The sequence below is a fragment of the Amphiura filiformis genome, chromosome 17, assembly GCF_039555335.1.
Source record: "Amphiura filiformis chromosome 17, Afil_fr2py, whole genome shotgun sequence".
NCBI lineage: Eukaryota > Metazoa > Echinodermata > Ophiuroidea > Amphilepidida > Amphiuridae > Amphiura > Amphiura filiformis.
In genome coordinates, this window is record NC_092644.1 from 34,921,326 (window position 1) to 34,941,343 (window position 20,018).

The 20,018-nt window shown below is 37.3% G+C and overlaps 1 protein-coding gene across 1 annotated transcript; it reads left to right on the forward strand.

Moving 5' to 3' along the window:
• Positions 1-5,496: 5,496 nt before the first annotated feature.
• LOC140137688 (cytochrome P450 2A10-like) lies at positions 5,497-9,710 on the forward strand. Its single transcript, XM_072159444.1, has 3 exons — positions 5,497-5,910; positions 7,131-8,072; positions 8,965-9,710. Exons 1-3 carry the CDS (start codon positions 5,538-5,540, stop codon positions 9,147-9,149), a joined length of 1,500 nt encoding a protein of 499 aa, XP_072015545.1. The 5' UTR covers positions 5,497-5,537; the 3' UTR covers positions 9,150-9,710.
• Positions 9,711-20,018: the final 10,308 nt, after the last annotated feature.

The following is a 20,018-nucleotide window of genomic DNA, read 5'->3' on the forward strand; positions in this document are numbered from 1 at the left end:
GAAAAAGAGAGAGAGGGAGAGAGAGAGAGAGAGAGAGAGGAAGGGAGATAGAGAGGGGCAAGAGGAGAGGAGGGAGAAGAGCAAGGCATAGGGACATATTATCATAATTATCATAGGCCTATAGATGCCTTAACTACCCCCACACAGATTTTTCTCACCCCTATACCCGGCATTGACCTGCAACGTACGTAAATGTGTCGATACATGTTAACACCCCCACCCTCACATCATCACACCCCACACCCTACCCCCGGACCCTACCCCGGCAACGTAGGCCTACAAGGTTTTAATTGTGCAAATTGAGTTCAGGCCCTTTTTTCTGTTTGAAGCAATGATTAAAAATAGTGTAAAAATTTATCACCAAATGGCTTCAATCGGACCTTCATTTTGCAAATTTTTCCAACTTCTGCAGGGGAAAACTCTTGTTCATGAAAGGCTTCATGGACCGCTATTTCACAAAATGGTCCACCAAATCGCTTCAATTAGGTCTTCATTTTGCAAAAGTTTCTTAATTCTGAGGGGGGGGGGGCACATCCCCCTCAGACACCCCCTGCGTATTGTGGATAAACAAGTAGCCATTTTTGTTTCTGCTTTCGACATTTACCAATTTGTGTTCAACACAATTTATAGGCCTAAAACTGTAGGGAAAACTTGTTCACGAAAGGCTTCTTGGACCGTCATTTCACAAATTTTCGGCTAGTTCAAACTAACATTTTACACGCTAATCATGCTAATACTAGTAATAGTGCCAAAATAGTCCACCAAATCGCTTGAATTAGGTCTTCATTTTGCAAAAGTTTCTTAATTCTCAGGGGGGCACATCCCCCCTTAGACACCCCCCTGCATAGTGGATAAACAAGCAGCCATTTTGCTTAACTGCTTTCGACATTTACCGATTTGTGTTTAACACAATTTATAGGCCTACAACTGTAGTGAAAACTTGTTCACGAAAGACTTCATGGTCATTTCACAAATTTTCAAATTAAAATTGTACACACTAATAGTGCCAAAATGGTCCACCAAATCGTTTCAATTAGGTCTTCATTTTCCAAAAGTTTCTTAATCCTGAGGGGGGCACATCCCCCCTCAGACACCCCCCTGCGTCGCGCAGGCGCGACGGGATGACCGCTACGTGGACATTTCTTTATTTTAGTATTTTTACCATCACACCCCCCTTGAGAAATTCCTGCGTACGCGCATGCCCTGCACAATGTGTTAAAATACTCAACAATTTCGCAGAATTCCGCATATTGCAGTTCTTTCATTGATACCCTGTAAGTATGGGGCCTTGGGGTTAAATACCACTAATTATGTATTACACGGGTTTCAATGGGAAAATGCCTAATTTCGGGTGTAATTTTCTCATATTCAGAACTCTCACAGTTCAATGCCACCAATATCAGGTGAAACTATATGATTTAGATGCCAAATGATCAAAAATTCAACATAGGTTGACCTGAGACTTTTCTTGTTTTAAAGCACTGAACCGTAAACACCTTAAAATGACAGTGCGCCCTCGAAGCTGAAAGTTACAATATGATAGGGCGACTATTTACTAAACACCGAAGCCGTGCGTATGAATTTTGGTACTATTACATCAAAAATGTCATATAATGAGAGAAAATGTACCATTTTGAAGCATCAAACTCTAAAAAGTACTTTTTTGGCTATATAACTTGATCAATTTCCGCGATTTTAATGCAGTCTTTTCGAATGCCATGAAAACAAATAGTTACTCATCGTATTTCAATGTATCGCCCAGGCCTATTAGTGGTATTTAACCTTGGGGGTATGGGGCCTTACGTCATGTTTATTTTGTTCTTTGAACTGGAATCCAATCTCCGTGGACCACTGAATGGACCATGCTGACAATGGGGGTCAAATCAAAAATGGCGGCTAGTTTGTTCGTCCTAGCTGTGTAAAACTACGCCAATATTCATGCTCATAATACGAACGGCGAGCTGCGACATGCATTGTAAGTGCTGGAATGAAATAGCAATTTTCTTCGTTTTACATCATTTGTTTGGCTCGAAATGAAAAGGGAACAATGTATTCAGTAGATATCAGTGAAAACTAACATATAAATAGGAATCTATTCTTTATACAAATCACATATTGCTTTAACACCATCAGAAAAATTGGCATCAAAAGGTTCATTTGATTTATTAGTCCGTGTAGTTTGGATTTCAGCTCATATTTTCGTTATTATTGGTAATGGTTTATCATGTTGCACACCGACATCGCCTGGTTAATAATTACTTGGTACAGCAGAGACACTAAAATCAATACCCGGGATCGATACACGTGAATGTGCTATGCATGGTTTGATATTCAGACGATAAATCTTTGGATACCGGGGTAGAAAATGATGAATATCTCCCGTAATTTTTTATTCTAAAGAAACCATATTGTTTTCCTTGCACTTGAATATATGTGTGGAAAGGATATGATAGTCGTTAGCTTGCGTATTGCGAAAGAACCGTGCGTATTGAGCTCAAAAACTGACAAAAATTCTGTCATTTTATATGTGCCGAACTATAGCGCACCATAGGCGACTTGTGGAGGCAGTCTAAAAGCAGATGACCTCATGACGCATACCATGCTCGACACACGGAGAGGTCAGTCACCGGGCTATTGTCAATAGCCTCAGTCGGATGTCCCTCAGCCCATTATGCATCTCAAAACTATTAAACAGGTCGGAACAAAATGGCCATGCGTGGCTGTGGATTCAACCTACCATGGCGATTTCTGCCATGAAGATATCGGGGCGATGACACTGTGTGCTGTGGAGGGGGTTGTATTCAGAATGTAGCTTTGCAATATTTATTTCTTATGAATGCATTGGCACAGAAAACAAGAAAAAATAATCTGAACAAGTGTTATTTTAGTGACTTTTTTAATCAATACCGAATATATGGATATAAACATTTAGATAACAATGCTAATTCTACAACAAGACCACTAACATAAATATTGAAACAGATCATAAGATGCTATTATAGGTGTTATGAAGGTGACATATAAATGTTTAAATACATGTACCGGAATGTGTATTTTATAGTCATATCCAATAATAAGGTATATTAAATTTTGAATTGATTGTAAGGAATGGATATGTTTGTGGATATTGTCTGTGGTCTGTTGGGAATGTAACTATAATATGTAAAGTATTATAAGTAAAGTAATATAAAAAAGTTATAATGGTAAAGCTGATACATCAATTGTTCAGAAATTTGAAAAACGGATATTAGATATACACTGCGCAAAAGAATTAAAAGATCAGTTGAATATAATCAGCATTTTTGAAAACATTGGATATGATGATAATATTATTGATAATTGTGCTTGATCTTTCATAACATAACTTGTTCCCCCAGGTTGTAAACGAAATTCACTCATTACAAATATCCGCTATCACCCACATCTTGAGGGGAGGGGGAAATAGAGGCTAAAATTTCGATTTTGGAGCCATTTTTCAAACGTCACCACGGTCAAGGTCAAGTCACATATTGAGATGGGTTTGTGTATGTGATGTGGGTATAAGATGCCCTCAATGTATCCTCGGGGTGGAACAGAACTTGGTCCCTCAGCTGCAGACAAAATTCATTCATTAAAAATATCCGCCATCACCCACATCGTGAGGGGAGGGATTTTGAAGCCATTTTCAAACGTCACCACGGTCAAGGTCAAGTCACATATTGTTGTGGGTTTGTGTATGTGACGTGTGTGTGGGTCTATACGTCACATTAGTGGGTATAAGATTCCCTCTATGTATCCCGGGGTGGGGAAAGTCATTAATGTAACCGCACAAAAGATGATCTCCAGGCCCCCCTCCTCACATATCTGTCTCCATTTTCCTCCCTCCCCTCACGATGTGGGTGATGGCGGATATTTTTAATGAATGAATTTTGTCTGCAGCTAAGGGAACAAGTTCTGTCGTTCTGTACCATTTAATGATCACGATTAAGATCCCCACCCTCAGAGAAACGAGAAGGGGGCCGGGTGGTCATCTTTTGTACGGTTACATTAATGACTTTCCCCACCCCGGGATACATAGAGGGAATCTTATACCCACTAATGTGACGTATAGACCCACACACACGTCACATACACAAACCCACCCCAATATGTGACTTGACCTTGACCGTGGTGACGTTTGAATAATGGCTTCAAAATCGAGAGGACTACGATACTTATTCAGAGCCAATCTAGATTCAGTCACAAAATTTATAATATTACTAAATCACCAAAACGAATTGTACCTTAGGTATGCAGAAAAGAGTTGTAGCAATAACAAAGTATGTGCAAAATGTTTTGTCTTTGGCATGTCGCCTTCTTGAAATATCACCAAAATATTGAATTTCGGAAAAAACTCCCCAAAATTTAAAACAAACATGAACCATCCAAAATAAATGCACATTTGCACTTGGTGACCCAGTCATTACCTGGCGCTGTGATTTGGGATTCCTTGTCGCTTTCTCTCTCTAGTTACCAGTACTTTAAGTTTATGATTGCCCTTCCCAGCAAACACAAAACGTTTTCAAAACGTTTTAAATTGGTTTTAGTTTGGTTTCGGTTTTGTGAAACGTTTATAAAACGTTTTTAAAACGCTGCCATGTGACATGATGTAACGTTACCCCAGCCCTTAAGGGGGTATTACACCCCTGGCAAATTTTGTGCCTATTTTTGCATTTTTCTCAAAAAATATAGAGCATTGATGACAAGTAAGATATTTATGTTATAGGGACAAGGACTACAACTACCCACCCCACCCTATGGGCAAATATTGCATTAAATATTTAGTAGATTTTAGGGTGTTTGAGTTATAAATATAAAGTATAAAAAAATGAACGTCAGTTTTGAAATTTTCAATGCGCATCACCTGTTACAATAGTGTTCTAATTTGTCCTTTTTTTAAATTGAAAATTAATCCATAGATGGACACAAACCTTAAGAGCTCGGATAGCAACGTTTGCATAGTATTTTTCTGGGACATCGGAGCACATCAGACATGTGGAATTGCCTTATGATATCAAATAATTTTGATTTTTTTTTTAAATTTGCGATATAATATAAATTTATGGCAAATTACTAAATATTGATATTTTTGATATTTAGCAGTCCTTTAAGTAAACTTATGTAGCTGGGAGGATCATTTAAAATTTTCGACCATTCGTACTGAAGAGCATTTTTTTCCCAAAAGACTTCCATTTTAGGTCCGGGGCTCTGACGTTCTCTTATGCCCAAGAAAAAAATACTATGCATGCAAACGTTGCTATCCGAGCCCTTAAATGGTCTAGATTATATTGCATATTTAAGCGTTTCCGTACTGTTTTAGTAAGCCTTTTTAGAGCGTTTTATTTAAAAGGCGCCCCATGATTTTTTTTTTTTTTTTTTTGACACCCTGTATCTATTTATATAGCATTTGACCTAATGAACCATGTCTTGTTTTCGTACGTCATTCCGTTGTACATGTTGTGAGTAGGCAAGGTTGACTATATAGTCTCGTCTGATCCAATCTAGCAACCTGATTCAAAATGACAGCAAATTCAATTGTGTTACCTATGATTTCAGGATCATCTTTCACTCATATTTTACTTCTGGTCGTCATTGTTGCGGCTGTTGTCTTCTTTCTCTCCAAAAAGAGAAACTTACCGCCAGGACCATGGACTCTAATCCCTTACATCGGATTTGCACCAAACATCGCCTACGCTCTCTACAAAGGCGAATCACTCTACAAGTTTCTGGTGAAACTTGGTAACAAATATGGACAAGTATTTTCGTTCACGGCACTTGGGATACCGGTCGTGGTTCTGAATGACTATATAGCAATACGTGAGGCATTTCAAGATACGAAACTAAGTGATAGGGGTAGCTCTGAGATGATAATCAAGGCTGTTGGCAGGACATGTAAGTAGCTGTGGGTGCCAATTTAGGGTTTTGCTGAACCATGAAATGGTATCAGCCTATAGTGTATACTATACTTGCCTTGCCAATAATTATTGCACTACCCCTAAGACCCGGGTCAGTATTTCTATTTTGGGTCCATTTCATATTTCGAAATCCCCAGAACGCATGATTCCTGAGTGGTGTCAAATGAAAAAAGAAAACAGTATAGAATAATAATAAGAAAAAATAGGGTAACATTCCTCGGGTCAATATCCCTATTTGAGTCCGTTTCATAAATTCCAACAAGGTATATCTCGAAAACCTAACAAGGTACGTATGACCGCCTGGGTGACAGTGGTATACCACAATACACTGCCGAAGCCCCATGGTTCACCTATGGTGCGATAACCGCTCTACAAGCTTCTACATGTAGTTACTATTTGTCCGTGAGGCGCTATCATCATCGTTATGAACCACACTAACATGTTAATCAAACTGTGTAGACTTTCATTCATCTGGGTATGTTGAAATTAAGATTTAATTTAAATCTGGTCAACCGGACATACCTATTTTTGACGGACGAACCGACGGACAACCATCCCATACCACGGTGACTTATCTGAAAAACTATCCACCAGTCCTCAGTACATCCCAAGGACAAACAACCCAAGGGACGGATTAGTGGAGTGGTCTACGGGGTATGCTGTTCTGGAGAGCAAGATTGTCAGGACTCTTATATAGGAGAAACCGCTCAACCTCTTCACAATCGCATGCAACAACATCGCAGGGCCAGCTCTAGTGGAAACGACTCCGCAGTGTTTTCTTCATCGAAAGCCATCGAAAAGCATTTTGACACCAAGGATGTCCGGATTTCAGCGGTGGTTTGAGCGTGGCGTGAAAGAGGCCATCTGGGTGAGGGCCGAGCAACCATCAAAAAACTGTAGAGGAGGCGTCCGGGCCAAGCTGTCACATAAAGGACATTCCTCGTCGATTGTCAGGGTTGTCATCAATACCGGAAGTGTCCGGTACTCAAGGTCATTTGCATCACAACCCAGCTGAAGACTGAAGGTTTCAGTCGCAACGTCGGTGCGTCCGTCAAAAATAGGTATGTCTGGTTGACCAGATTTAAATTCAATCTTAATTTTAATCATGTTAATAGTGCTCAAATTTTCCTTAATGTTCAAACAAAATCAGGAGTTTCAAAATATAAAAATGTCCCTTTCTTTTAATCTTTCCTGTAGGGATCAGATGGGATGACATGGGACCATTTCGAACTTTTGCTTTGACGTGCTTCCGAAAATTTGGAGTCGGTACATCTCGTTTTGAGGAGCCCATTGGTAATGAAAGCACATATCTGATCGAGGAGTTAGCCAACCTTAAAGGCAAGGCTGTAGATCTTACTTGGCATTTCAATAATGCCGTATCAAACATCATCTGTAAAGTTGTTTTTGGAACTCGATTTGAACTTTCCGACGAACGCATTCATCGGCTGACAAATCTTTTGAATCGTTATCATGACCTTGCTGGAGCGGGTGGCTTGGAATATTTTATACCAATTAGCATCCCAAGTATAGCGAAGCAGGAGATGGACAAAGCTTGTGACGAGCTGCACGAATTCATAAACAACATGATTGAAAGTCACCGTGAAAACTTCGACCCCAATAACTTAAATGACCTAATCGATACGTGGTTGAATGAGATACGACTTCTCAAATCCGACGATCCTAGTTCTTTCCTCCATCCAGATAATATGGCAGGACAAATCTTCCTTCTTTTCGTAGCGGGAACTGACACGACTTCAGCTACACTTCGATGGGGCAGTCAATACCTTGTCCGATACCCCAATGTACAGGATCGCATACATCGCGAAATCGATACGGTTGTCGGTCGTAATAGATTACCAAAGTTGGACGATAAACCGAATCTGCCTTACACACAAGCCGTCATTGCGGAACTTCATCGAATCATTTCACTGGCACCCCTGTCAGATTTTCATGTAGCAGCGGACACCACAACTTTCCGTGGCTACACCATCCCGAAGAATTGCATAGTGATTTCTAACTTGTATGCAGTGATGCACAGCCCTGAAATATGGGAAGATCCAGAAGAGTTTAGACCTGAACGGTTTTTGGACGATGAAAGCAACCATCTTGAAGCAGATGAATTAATTCCATTTGCAGTAGGTAGGTCATGCAAGTAAATACCAAGCTTCTTGATCTTGTTGGGGAGGAGTTTTGTTCACTTTCAATTAAGTAATATTTACAAGCTGCGGTAGCGTAGTCAACATTTCGGAAGAATCTTTTCGACAGACACCTAACCTGTATGCACTGTCACTTCCACTCATTGTATAACACAGAAAAGTGGATTGTTATGATACTTCCCACTATATTGGCAGCATCCTTAAAGCCATAATTATTGTAATATTTGCCGAAAAGGACGCTCTCGTCCACCTTTTCAAAAAATCGGTTGAAAAAGTAGATGTCGCGGGCCAAAAAACGACGTTGAAGCAGCTTCGTTTTTGCCACCCTTTTACATTATTTTGAATATTGTTGCCATATTTACAATGTTTGGTGGTTTGTATTGATAATTTACCAATTTGGGGACCATTTTTTTTACCAGAATTGTGTCTTTTTTATTGTGAGTTCAAGCTCCAATTTAGGGTGTGAGGGCGCTGTTCAACCTAAAAGCTGTTATGCAGCCTACTGTTATGCATGCGCTTTTATTAAAATTGTGGTCTTTTTTATGATCAAATGAAAGCTATTTGTAATAAACAGAATCTCCTTACATCTGTTGCGCTGTATGACAAATTAATAATTGTTAATTGATATGCAAATGAGGTAACTTTCTTGGCATTCCTAAGTTAGGACATCAGCTGTAACTCACGGATGTGTTTACTTTCAAATAGCGGACTTTTAAAAAGCCTTTGAAATAATATTTACCACACTCAGATACTTTAAGAAATTTCAATTGAAATCATATTTATCTTATATCTTTATTAACACCTACTCCAGGACATAAAATATAAAGAACATTTCTAATAATGATATAATACGTGTTTTATTATTTCCTTTGTAGGACGCCGAAATTGTCTTGGAGAAGCTCTCGCCAGACAAGAACTCTTCATCTTCTTTACCCATCTCCTGCATCAGTTTAAATTTGAAAAGACATCTGAGGACGCACCGATGCCTACTTTGATACCCATTGACGGGATAATCTCACACCCAGAAACATACAAAATTAGAGTCATCAAACGAGAATAAATCTGGTATCCTATTGTTTGACCATATTATCATGGTGTCATCCACTATTCGGCATAATTTGAATTTTTATCGTATGATTGTTGGGTCCCATGCTTACCCCCTGCACAATGTGAATTTCGCAGCCCATTTTGCATCTCAAAACTATTGAACAGGTCGGAACAAAATGGCCATGCGTGGCTGTGGATTCAACCTACCATGGCGATTTCTGCCATGAAGATATCGGGGCGATGACACTGTGTGTTGTGGAGGGGGTTGTTGGAACCTAATTATTCTATTCTATGAATGCATTGGCACAGAAAACAAGAAAAACGAATCTGAACAAGTGTTATTTTAGTGACTTTTTTAATCAATACCGAATTTATGAATATAAACATTTAGATAACAATGTTAATCCTACAACAAGACCACTTAACATGAATATTGAAAAAGATGCTATTTATTATAGGTGTTATGAAGGTGACATATAAATGTTTAAATTCATGTACCGGAATGTGTTTTATAGTCATATCCAATAATAATGTATATTAAATTTTGAATTGATTATAAGGAATGGATATGTTTGTTTGTGGATATTGTCTATGGTTTGTTGGGAATGTAAATATAATATGTAAAGTATATATAAGTAAAGTAATATAAAAAAGTTATTTTTTTGTTATATAATAGAATTTATACGAGGATTGAAAAAACAAGCAAATCAATTTACTGTGAGAAAAAATACACAGGGGAAAAAAATCATAGCATTAATCGTTGCCATGATTGCCACTTCTTATTACACTTTTGTAACTGTAAGCTACATATTGCTTGGTATTTCAAAACATTATAGTAACATTTAAGTTCCCTTTTTAAAATGTCTAAGTTCGGTTGTTTTTCTGTCATCTTTGCTCTATACAAATGAAGTTTTGCAATCGTCAAAATCAGTGTTAGAATAAAATCAAATTTCGATCCAAAAACAATTAACTGAGGGGTCATAAGTAGATCTATATTGATATTGTCTTTTATCCAATCTTTGAGATTATCCCAAAATATTTTTGAAATCGGGCAATCCACAAAAAGATGTTTAATTGTTTCTGCATTTACCTTACAAAATGTGCATAAGTCATCATCCCTTATGTTCATTTTTAACAACAATGTATTTGTGCCTATGATACTCTGATTAATTCTATATTGAAACCATCTCATTTGAATATCACTGGAAATTTTAAAATTTAAAGTACATATTTTTTTCCAATCATCACTCTCTATTCCAAATTCCGTTTGCCACTTATTTGTTATATTCTTCATTTTTGATCCAATGGAAATATCATAGAACACTTTGCACCCTTTTCGTTGTTTAAAAAGTAATTCCATATTATTTGGCCGAAAAGGTGATGCTAGTTTGGAGCCTTTAGTACCATTGTCATTAAAATTTGACTGAATTGCCCTGATAATACCATTGTATTCCAAGAAATTGGTCTTCACTTTGTATAATTTTGTAAATTCGTCAGTCGACAGAAAAGATCCGTTTACTTTTAATAGATCATTTATAAACAGTACGCCCCTTTTCTTCCAATGGGCATACCATACGGATTTACCACCAATCTTTATTTTATCGTTCCACCACAAGTATTGTTTGGCAATACGGTTAAAATCCAGATTTTCATTATTTGCAATGTTTATAAGTGAGGACCAAGAAAGCAATGTATCATACCAGAACTTATTATCTATCGTGTTTTTCATCTCAATAAAACGAGATATACCAAAGCAATAAATATCATCACTTATTACATTCATACAAAGACGAAATAACTTTACCCATTTATGATCACCACAGGCAACCCTTCGAATCCAGTTTACCTTTAAAGCGTCTATATGGTCGAATCCAACCAAAAGTGTTCACGGACCAAAAATAAAAGTCCGAAATAAAAATGTCTCCACAATTTTTTCCTTTTGCCCATTGATTGATGACATATTGGCCTTATAGGAACCAAAAGTGCCATTACTAATCTTGAAAAATAAATCCAGGACGTGTGATAGTAAATGTGATATCAAAACCCAATGTTACCTACGAATACCACTAGGATGCTTTCACTATCGCAATACTAATCAACCTAAAACAAATGGAATATTCCCATTAACGCTTATTTCGTGTAATGTAGACCACAGGGTGTCAGGAAAATGCTAGCTCAACCAGAAAATATTTGTTTTTATTTTTATAACGCGATCAATATGATCTTAGTCAATTTATGTTAGTTTATTTTTGAAAATGAAGTTTAGGTCAGTTTCTGTATTTTATTTATCAAATGAGTATGAATCAATTTACACATTGTATTAGAACGAGTAGGATATATGTTTTCAAGAATATTAGGAATTATACGCATACACCTAACGCTTTATACAATGAAAAGGTGAAGAAACCCGGGTATTCGTAGGTAACATGAGCGATTTAACAATATCTATATTGAGTTTAGAGGTTTAAATTTGGCTATTATGGTAATGAATTAATAAAATGGTAGTTTTAGATCTCTTTCAGATGGTACGTCCAAATGAATAAATGCTATTACCTCAGATCAAAAAAATTTTGATGCTTTTAGCAAGATTTTGACCACTTCATTTTGATATACAAGTAGTTAATCAGCAATTTTACATAATAAATAATTGTTGAATGAATCCGTATATGGGTAATAATAGTGTCCTGGGGTACCGCTTAAAGTTTTTGACAATTAATTTCCATTGGTAGAGACACTTCATTACACATGTCATGTATTATGCTGTATTCGTAAGTAACATTTCAGTATTTGTAGGTAAGAATTAGACTTTTGGTGGATATCGCAATCAAAACTTCAGTTTATAAAGCACTTTGAATGTATTATTTTCTTTATGTGCGTTTGTTGATACTTTAGTCCCTATCATGTATTAATAATGTCGGTTCACAGCGGTTGAAAGAGGATTGAAGTAAGAAACAAAGGCACTAAAGTGACTTTAATTTGCTTAATTGCACACAAATCGCTTAAAACCGTTATTGCAGACTTGTGAAGTCCATCTTGGAGTCAGTTACGTCTTGTGGCCTTTCGTTTGAGGGCAACTACAATTAGCTTTATACCAGGGTCCATCAATGTGTTGTCTAGATCATGAGACAATGAGAACAGTCGTTTTTCCATGGTATTCGTAGGTAACCTTAGCAAAAACGTCAAAAGTTACCTTCGAATAAATCAATTTGGACACAGAAGGTCGGTAAACATTTAAAATGAAGCACACATGACAGTTGACAAATCCAAGTATTTATCCCTTCTAATCTTCTTTGAATCTGATTTTTCTTTCAAATGAGCAGACCGTCGTCTATTTCAGTACATATTTTTCACCAATTAAGCCGTATTCAGTTTTGCATGGTGGGCATGTATGTGAATTCGCAACTTTCATTGACATATGATTTGATAGCAAACATACAGGCCTTTGTTATGTACCAATATGGGCATTGACATGAATGGCAGTGTTTCACAATACTGTCATGATGTCAAATTGTATTCGTAGGTAACATTCGGTTACCGAATTTACCTACGAATACTTGCTTTTATTGTTGACATCTCAGAAATATTTAAACGCAGACTATTGAAACTTGGTAGAAATAAAGAGTGTATTACCCTGCACCTATTGCTTAACTATTGTTTACTATTCTCTCACTTTGTGGAAATGGCACAGCTTTTAACATGTATTCGGAGGTAATGCATATTTTTACCAAACCTACCTTTGTGCCATTTAGAATTTCTGGCAGCTAAACACAATAATAAAGATGTCCGAATGCAATGCATTTCAGTATTGGACATATCAAAGCTTGTAGCCATTGCGCATTTGTTAGTGATTTCCATTTTTATAGATATATCGAGGGCTATGAAAAATTGTATTCGTAGGTAATGTAAAAAAATACCACTCAAAAAATTCATTCATAATGATGTACAAATATGTGAAAAATTGAACAGGCAATCTTTGAATACACACCTTTCAGGAAATCAATTTAGATTCAATCCAATGACTTCTTTTCATAACTGATTTATATGTTTTTAAAAATACTTAAAGAAATATTTTGAAAAAATGGGTAAAAATAGCATGTTTTGGGGTCTCTATGTCTAAGTTTTTCACAGAAGGGGGTCTTATTATATATAGCGCGAAGCGTATGATCAAGGCGAATAAACACAATACAAAAACGAATGCCAATTGATTAATACTTTTAAGTTATGGCCCTGAACATGCCGTGTACACTTTTCGTTGGATTCGACCATATGCATTTCCACATTTGGCAGCTTTACTCCACCATTCTCATAATTTTGTACAAATTGGATTCTTTTAACTCTATCTGGCTTGCCGTTCCAAACATATTGATATATCTCATCATTTACCACTTTGATAAACTCCTTGCTTGGGTTCGGTAACATTTGAGCAATATAACTTATTTTTGGCAAGGCCAATGATTTAACAACTACAACCCGTCCCAGCACACTTAAAATCATTCACCATTTGAGCAAGGTTTGTACTAAAAGAAATGCCAAGAAAATCAAAGCAACCATCGAAATTCCATTTTATTCTTAAATTTTTACTAATTATAGTATGAATTTCTGAGACCCTATCCATACTGATACCGTTTTATCAATATTAATTTTCAAACCAGATATCTCATGAAAAGATTGCAATGTTTTAAAGGCACTTTCTAGTCATTTTTCTGTACCGTCTAGTATTAATGTAGTGTCATCTGCATACTGTGCAATTTTGAAATTTGTGTCATTTATGGAAATTCCAGTTATATCTTTATTTTGTCTTATCATTGAAGCTAAAACCTCAGCACATAAAACAAATACATATGGCGATAGAGGATCGCCTTGTCTACAACTGCGCTGAATTTGGAAAGGTTTAGATATATATATTTCCATTAATGATTATAGAAGATGATGCGTTTTTATACAAAGTCTTAAACCATCTGCAAATGTCTGCTCCGAAATTAAATACCCTTAAGGTTTTAAGTATAAAATCATGCGACACCGTGTCAAAAGCTTTTTCAAAATCTATCAGTAAAAGCATCCCGGATTTTTTTTAACAACTTAACAAATCATAAATAAGGCGAATACTTTCACCAATGAATCTATTTGGGACAAAACCTGTTTGATCCTCTGAAATTAAATTTGGCAAAACCGATTTTATACGGTTTGCAATACAGGCAGAGGCTAATTTATATGAAACATTAAGAAGCGATATAGGTCTCCAGTTTTTTAAGAACTGACGAGGCTTATCTCCTTTCGGCAGAAGAGTGACATGGCCCGTTTTTTGAACCTGAGTAAGAGATCCAATTCTAAAACCTTGATTTAAAGAACGAAGAAGAAAACTGGATATCTCCAACCAGAAACACTTGTAAAATTCCACTGTAAAACCATCAGGCCCCGGTGTCTTATTGTTTTTCATGTTTTTCAAAGCATCTGCGAGCTCAGAAGGAGTAATTTCACCCTCTAAGGTACCCGATTGCATTTGTGTTAATTTGTTTATCCAAGCATAGTCATCAATTTTAACATTATTATTTCCACCTTTTTCTTTGTACAGATTTTCATAAAACGAAACTACCTCCTTTTCAATCTCATCTTGAGATGTTGCTTCTGTATTCTTACTTGTAACAATTCTAACCATTTGTTTGTTTACAAAGTTTCTTTTTTCAAGATTAAGAAAATATTTTGTGGGTTTCTCTCCCTCCTCTATCCATCTGGCCTTTGTTCGAATAAAGCATCCTTTAATCTTTCTACTAATATAAAAAAAAAGTTATAATGGTAAAGCTGATACTTCAATTGTTCAGAAATTTGAAAAACGGATATTAAATATATACACTTCGCAAAAGAATTAAAAGATCAGTTGAATGTAATCAGCATTTTTGAAAACATTGGATCTGATGATAATATTATTGATAATTGTTCGGAACTTAATCATTTCACTGGCACCGCTTGTTCCCCAGATTGTAAACAAAATTCACTCATTACAAATATCCGCTATCACCCACATCTTGAGGGGAGGGGGGAAATATAGGCTAAAATTTTGATTTTGGAGCCATTTTTCAAACGTCACCACGGTCAAGGTCAAGTGGCATATTGAGATGGGTTTGTGTATGTGATGTGGGTATAAGATTCCCTCAATCTCCGGGGTGGGGAAAGTCATTAATGTAACCGCACAAAAGATGATCTCCCGGCCCCCCTCCTTACATATCTGAGGGTAGTGTCATAATTGAGCTCCCTTAGTGCAACGTAATGCATAAATGAATACTCTATATGATCTGTCATTCTGTACCATTTAATGATCAAGATTAAGACCTCCACCCTCAGAGAAACGAGAAGGGGACCGGGTGGTCATCTTTTGTACGGTTACATTAATGACTTTGGGACACATAGAGGGAATCTTATACCCACTAATGTGACGTATAGACCCACACACACGTCACATACACAAACCCACCCCCAATATGTGCCTTGACCTTGACCGTGGTGACGTTTGAAAAATGGCTTCAAAGTCGAAATTTTGGCCTCCATTTTCCTCCATCCCCTCACGATGTGGGTGATGGCGGATACTTTTAATGAATGAATTTTGTCTGCAGCTGAGGGAACAAGTGATGTGATGAAAGATCAAGCACAATTATCAATAATATATTATAGGCTATCTATCTCTCTATCTATCAAAAGGAAATGACCCAAGAATACGTGGATTTAGGGTTTCTCAACCGGAAGTCAATTTGAGCCGAAATTCCTTCCCACAATGCAATATGCGTATTGCATAACAAAGAATATTGATTAACCTCCGAACTGTATCTATTGTTATGCAAAACGCTATTGCATTGTGGGAAGGAATTTCGGCACAAATTGACTTCGGTAGAGAAACCCTAAATCCGCGTATTAAGTTTTATACCCCGATATAAATTGAATTTTGGGTAGATTACGTATTTTTTACATATTTTGATGATAATAATAATAAAATACTAATAATCTATCTATCTACTATACTAAAATAATAAGCGAAGTCTGTGTGTCCGGTTGTCTGTCTTTCCGGCTATGCGTTTCGCCGTGCTTCGACGCATCGATCCGATATTTCGGATGTGGATAGGTATCGGGAAAAGCATGTTGACCGGGTGGTTTTGAAGGTCATCGGAGGTCAAGGTCAAAGTTTCAAACTTTGTCCGATCGGGCCGAAACTTGGTGAGTGGAGTCCTTAATACACTACGCAAAAAAGTTTCTTTATGGTTAGGAAATTTAACCACTATTAAAATCTAGTGATTAATTTTGTATGTTTGCTAAATAATCGCTTGCGGGGGATTGTCCTGCGTATTTTGACACCTCAATCACTACCCTACGACACTCCTGAGAAAAGATATGAATGTTTAAGTAACAAGAGGTCGAAAAATAAAAATCGTAAAAAGGCCTATTCAAGTTTTTAGAATAGAAGAACACAAAAAGCAACAAACATGGAGATAACATTTTCTGTTTACTTGCTGAGCCCATTTCAGGCATCATACTGCCGCTTCCAACTTCACTTGAGATTAATCTCTTTCTTTACCAGTCTTTCAGTACGTTGTGTGTCCACCGTTGGCGTCTCATGCTCCTAATGAGGCGTCGAATGTTACCTTGCTCAATCCCGTTCCACTCGTTGATAACGATGCGACGCAATCCCACCAGAGTTGTATCTGCCTTTATCTTCTTGTTGACTCGTCTCTTGAGCTGTTAATGTTCTCCAAGGGGCTAGGGGTTAAGCTTCTGGGGGGCCACTCAAGTGTCTCAATTCCTTCTGCTTCCAGGAATGCAGCTGTCCTGGCTGTAATCATGATCTGTTTTGAATCCCTTTTCCAAACCCATCTTTCAAAACCGAAATGTCTTAGTACCCACTCACCTTTGTCTTTGATCATTCATCTGCGCAATAAGCAAAGGATTATCCAACGTGAATCAAGGAAAATGCTTTAAATTCAAATTGAAAAGGCGCGAATAATGAAACTGTCTTGGATCAGTGAATCAGCTCTAAAACCACTGAATAGGCTTCTTTGCCATTTTTATTTGTCGACCTCTTGGTACTTAAACATTCATATCCTGTGTCGTAGTGATTGAGGTGTCAAAATGCGCAGGACAATCTCCCGCATGCGATTATTTAGCAAACGTACACAATTATTAGCTGCTAGATTTTAATAGTGGATAAATTTCCTAACCATAAAAAACTTTTTGCGTAGTTTACAAGAAGAATATATGCGCGAAATAAATCGAGTTCAACCGAGGTCAAAGGTCATTACGGAGGGGTCACATTTCAAACTTTGTCCGATCGGGCTCAAACTTGGTGGGTGGAATCCTTGATAGGAGGGGAATATATGCGCGAAATATAATTGAGGTCAACCGAGGTTAAAGGTCGTCACGGAGGGGATCAAATTTCAAACTTTGTCCGATTGGGCTCAAACTTGGCGGGTGGAATCCTTGATAGGAGGGGAATATATGCGCGAAATATAATTGAGGTCAACCGAGGTTAAAGGTCATCACGGAGGGGATCAAATTTCAAACTTTGTCCGATTGGGCTCAAACTTGGCGGGTGGAATCCTTGATAGGAGGGAATATATGCGCGAAATATAATAGAGGTCAACCGAGGTCAAAGGTCATTACGGAGGGGGTCAAATTTCAAACTTTGTCCGATTGGGCTCAAACTTGGTGGGTGGAATCCTTGATAGGAGGGGAATATATGCGCGAAATAAAATTGAGGTCAACCGAGGTCCAAGGTCATTACGGAGGGTTCAAATTTCAAACTTTGTCCGATTGGGCTCAAACTTGGCGGGTGGAATCCTTGATAGGAGGGAATATATTCGCGAAATATAATAGAGGTCAACCGAGGTCAAAGGTCAATCTGGGCAACTATGAACAGCGTAAAACATGTTTGATCAAGATTTTGGCTATCTGCCTAATTTAAAATGCACCGTAATGTCTACCCAGAATTCATTGCTGCAAATTATTTTTGAATTTCAAACTTCGTCCGATTGGGCTTAAACTTGGTGGGTGTATCCTTCGTATGAGAGGAGCACAAAAATAAATAAATCGAGGTCATCTGAGGTCAAAGGTCATCCAGGGGCTAAACTTCGCCCGATTTGGCTTAAACTTGGTGAAAGTAATTCTCCATATCACGGGAGCATGAACAAAATCAAACCGAGATCACTCGAGGTCAAATGTCACATGGTGTCAAACGTTTGAGTATGCCCAATCGCGCATAAAGTGGTAAAAAGAATCTTCAATATGACAACGGGAAGATGTCAAAAAGTCAAAAGGGTTATCAGGGGTCAAATAACATCGCTACTCTCAGTTTACTCTCGGATATTTTGGATATAGATATGTATGTTGACCGGGTGGTTTTAAAAGTCATCGGAGGTCAAGGTCAAAGGTCCGATCGGGCTCAATCTTGGTGGGTGTCATCCTTGAGACGAGAGGAATAACGGTGAGAAATAAAATCGCGGTCAAAAGTGGTAAAAAGAATCCTCAACATGTCAAAAGTAAAAAGGGTCATCAGGGGTCAAACAGCATCGCTATCACTTGCTCTCACGGCTACGGGTGAACTAGTAATAATAATGATAATAATAATAATATTAATAATGATAATAATAATAATATTAATAATGATAATAATAATGATGATAGATTAATATTAATGATAGCATACATTTATTAATTGCATTCTATATTCTTTTATGCAGTATTTTATACAAGAATTCCAGTGACATCGCGATACTTCACGTGTTTTGATAAATAATTCAATACTCGACTGTCAGAGATGAGATTATGTAGTGTAAAAAAAGTGTTTTGTCTATAACTTAATTTTGAGCTATGTGTCAGTTCCTTCGGGTCTAAAAGGCTGCAATATCTTTGTTCTTCTTTAGTGTTGACATTTTACAATAATCTTTAATGTAGTACAGATTATCATCACTGTATTTTGACCATTATATTATATTCTTTATAATTAAATCATGTGGCATTCCACTCATAGACGTCAGAAGCGGGAGCAGCAGCGTGTGTTGGACCCAAATAGGGTAAAATTGCAAAATTTTGCGCATCGCGCGAACTGGCCCATCGAATAGTAAAACACACGTTCATTTCGGGCTAAAATAGTCTTAAATTGAAGTTTTTCCCCCTAAAATTCCGCCGCCACTGATTCCAATGGTTTATTAAATATACTTTATATTTTAACAATTCCACATCTTTTATATCAAAGAGCTACCTTAAGAACCACGGAACCAATACTAGGCTTATTTGTACTCATTTTAAAGCAATTATGCAGATGCCATTATGGTCATGAAAATTCACAATTCTGACATTTTTTGAATGAAAAAAATGAAACTCGGTCGTATGCACTCGACACCCCCGTGGAGAGAGTTAATGTCTTTCCTTTGTCCTTTGTAGAATCATGGTACATTATAATGGGGGGATCAAAATAGATTTGTTCCTAATAATGGTGGTGGTCAAAAAGTATTTGGTCCATTTAAAGGGCATTTCGTGATCCACAGCCTCATCCCCCTACTTTTCTCAAAAAAAGAAGCCTCTTGCTACAAAATGTTTATGTACCTTGCAGATTAATTCGTTTAGCAAAAATATCGCCAAATTTGAATTTCGTTCTGGTATACCAGAACGAAATAACAACAGTGGCCTATGGAGCAGTGTAATACACATAATCATGCATAACTCCCAAACGCAAAATCGGAATCAACTGGAATTTTGGGAATAAGCTTTTACCGTGGATATCTACTGAGGATGCTGGCATCACGAAATCCTCCTTTAGGTGGGGTCAAAATTTTGGGTTCACTAAGTGGGGTTAAAAATATTTTCCACCGACCCCCCCCCTCCCACCAAGGTATTATTTCTG

Excerpts from the sequence above, each read along its gene's own strand:
- LOC140137688 (XM_072159444.1), top strand. The coding sequence starts at position 5,538 with ATGACAGCAAATTCAATTGTGTTACCTATGATTTCAGGATCATCTTTC. Across the intron at positions 5,911-7,130 it reads CAAGGCTGTTGGCAGGACAT|GGATCAGATGGGATGACATG; the intron begins GTAAGTAGCTGT and ends TCTTTCCTGTAG. Across the intron at positions 8,073-8,964 it reads ATTAATTCCATTTGCAGTAG|GACGCCGAAATTGTCTTGGA; the intron begins GTAGGTCATGCA and ends TTTCCTTTGTAG.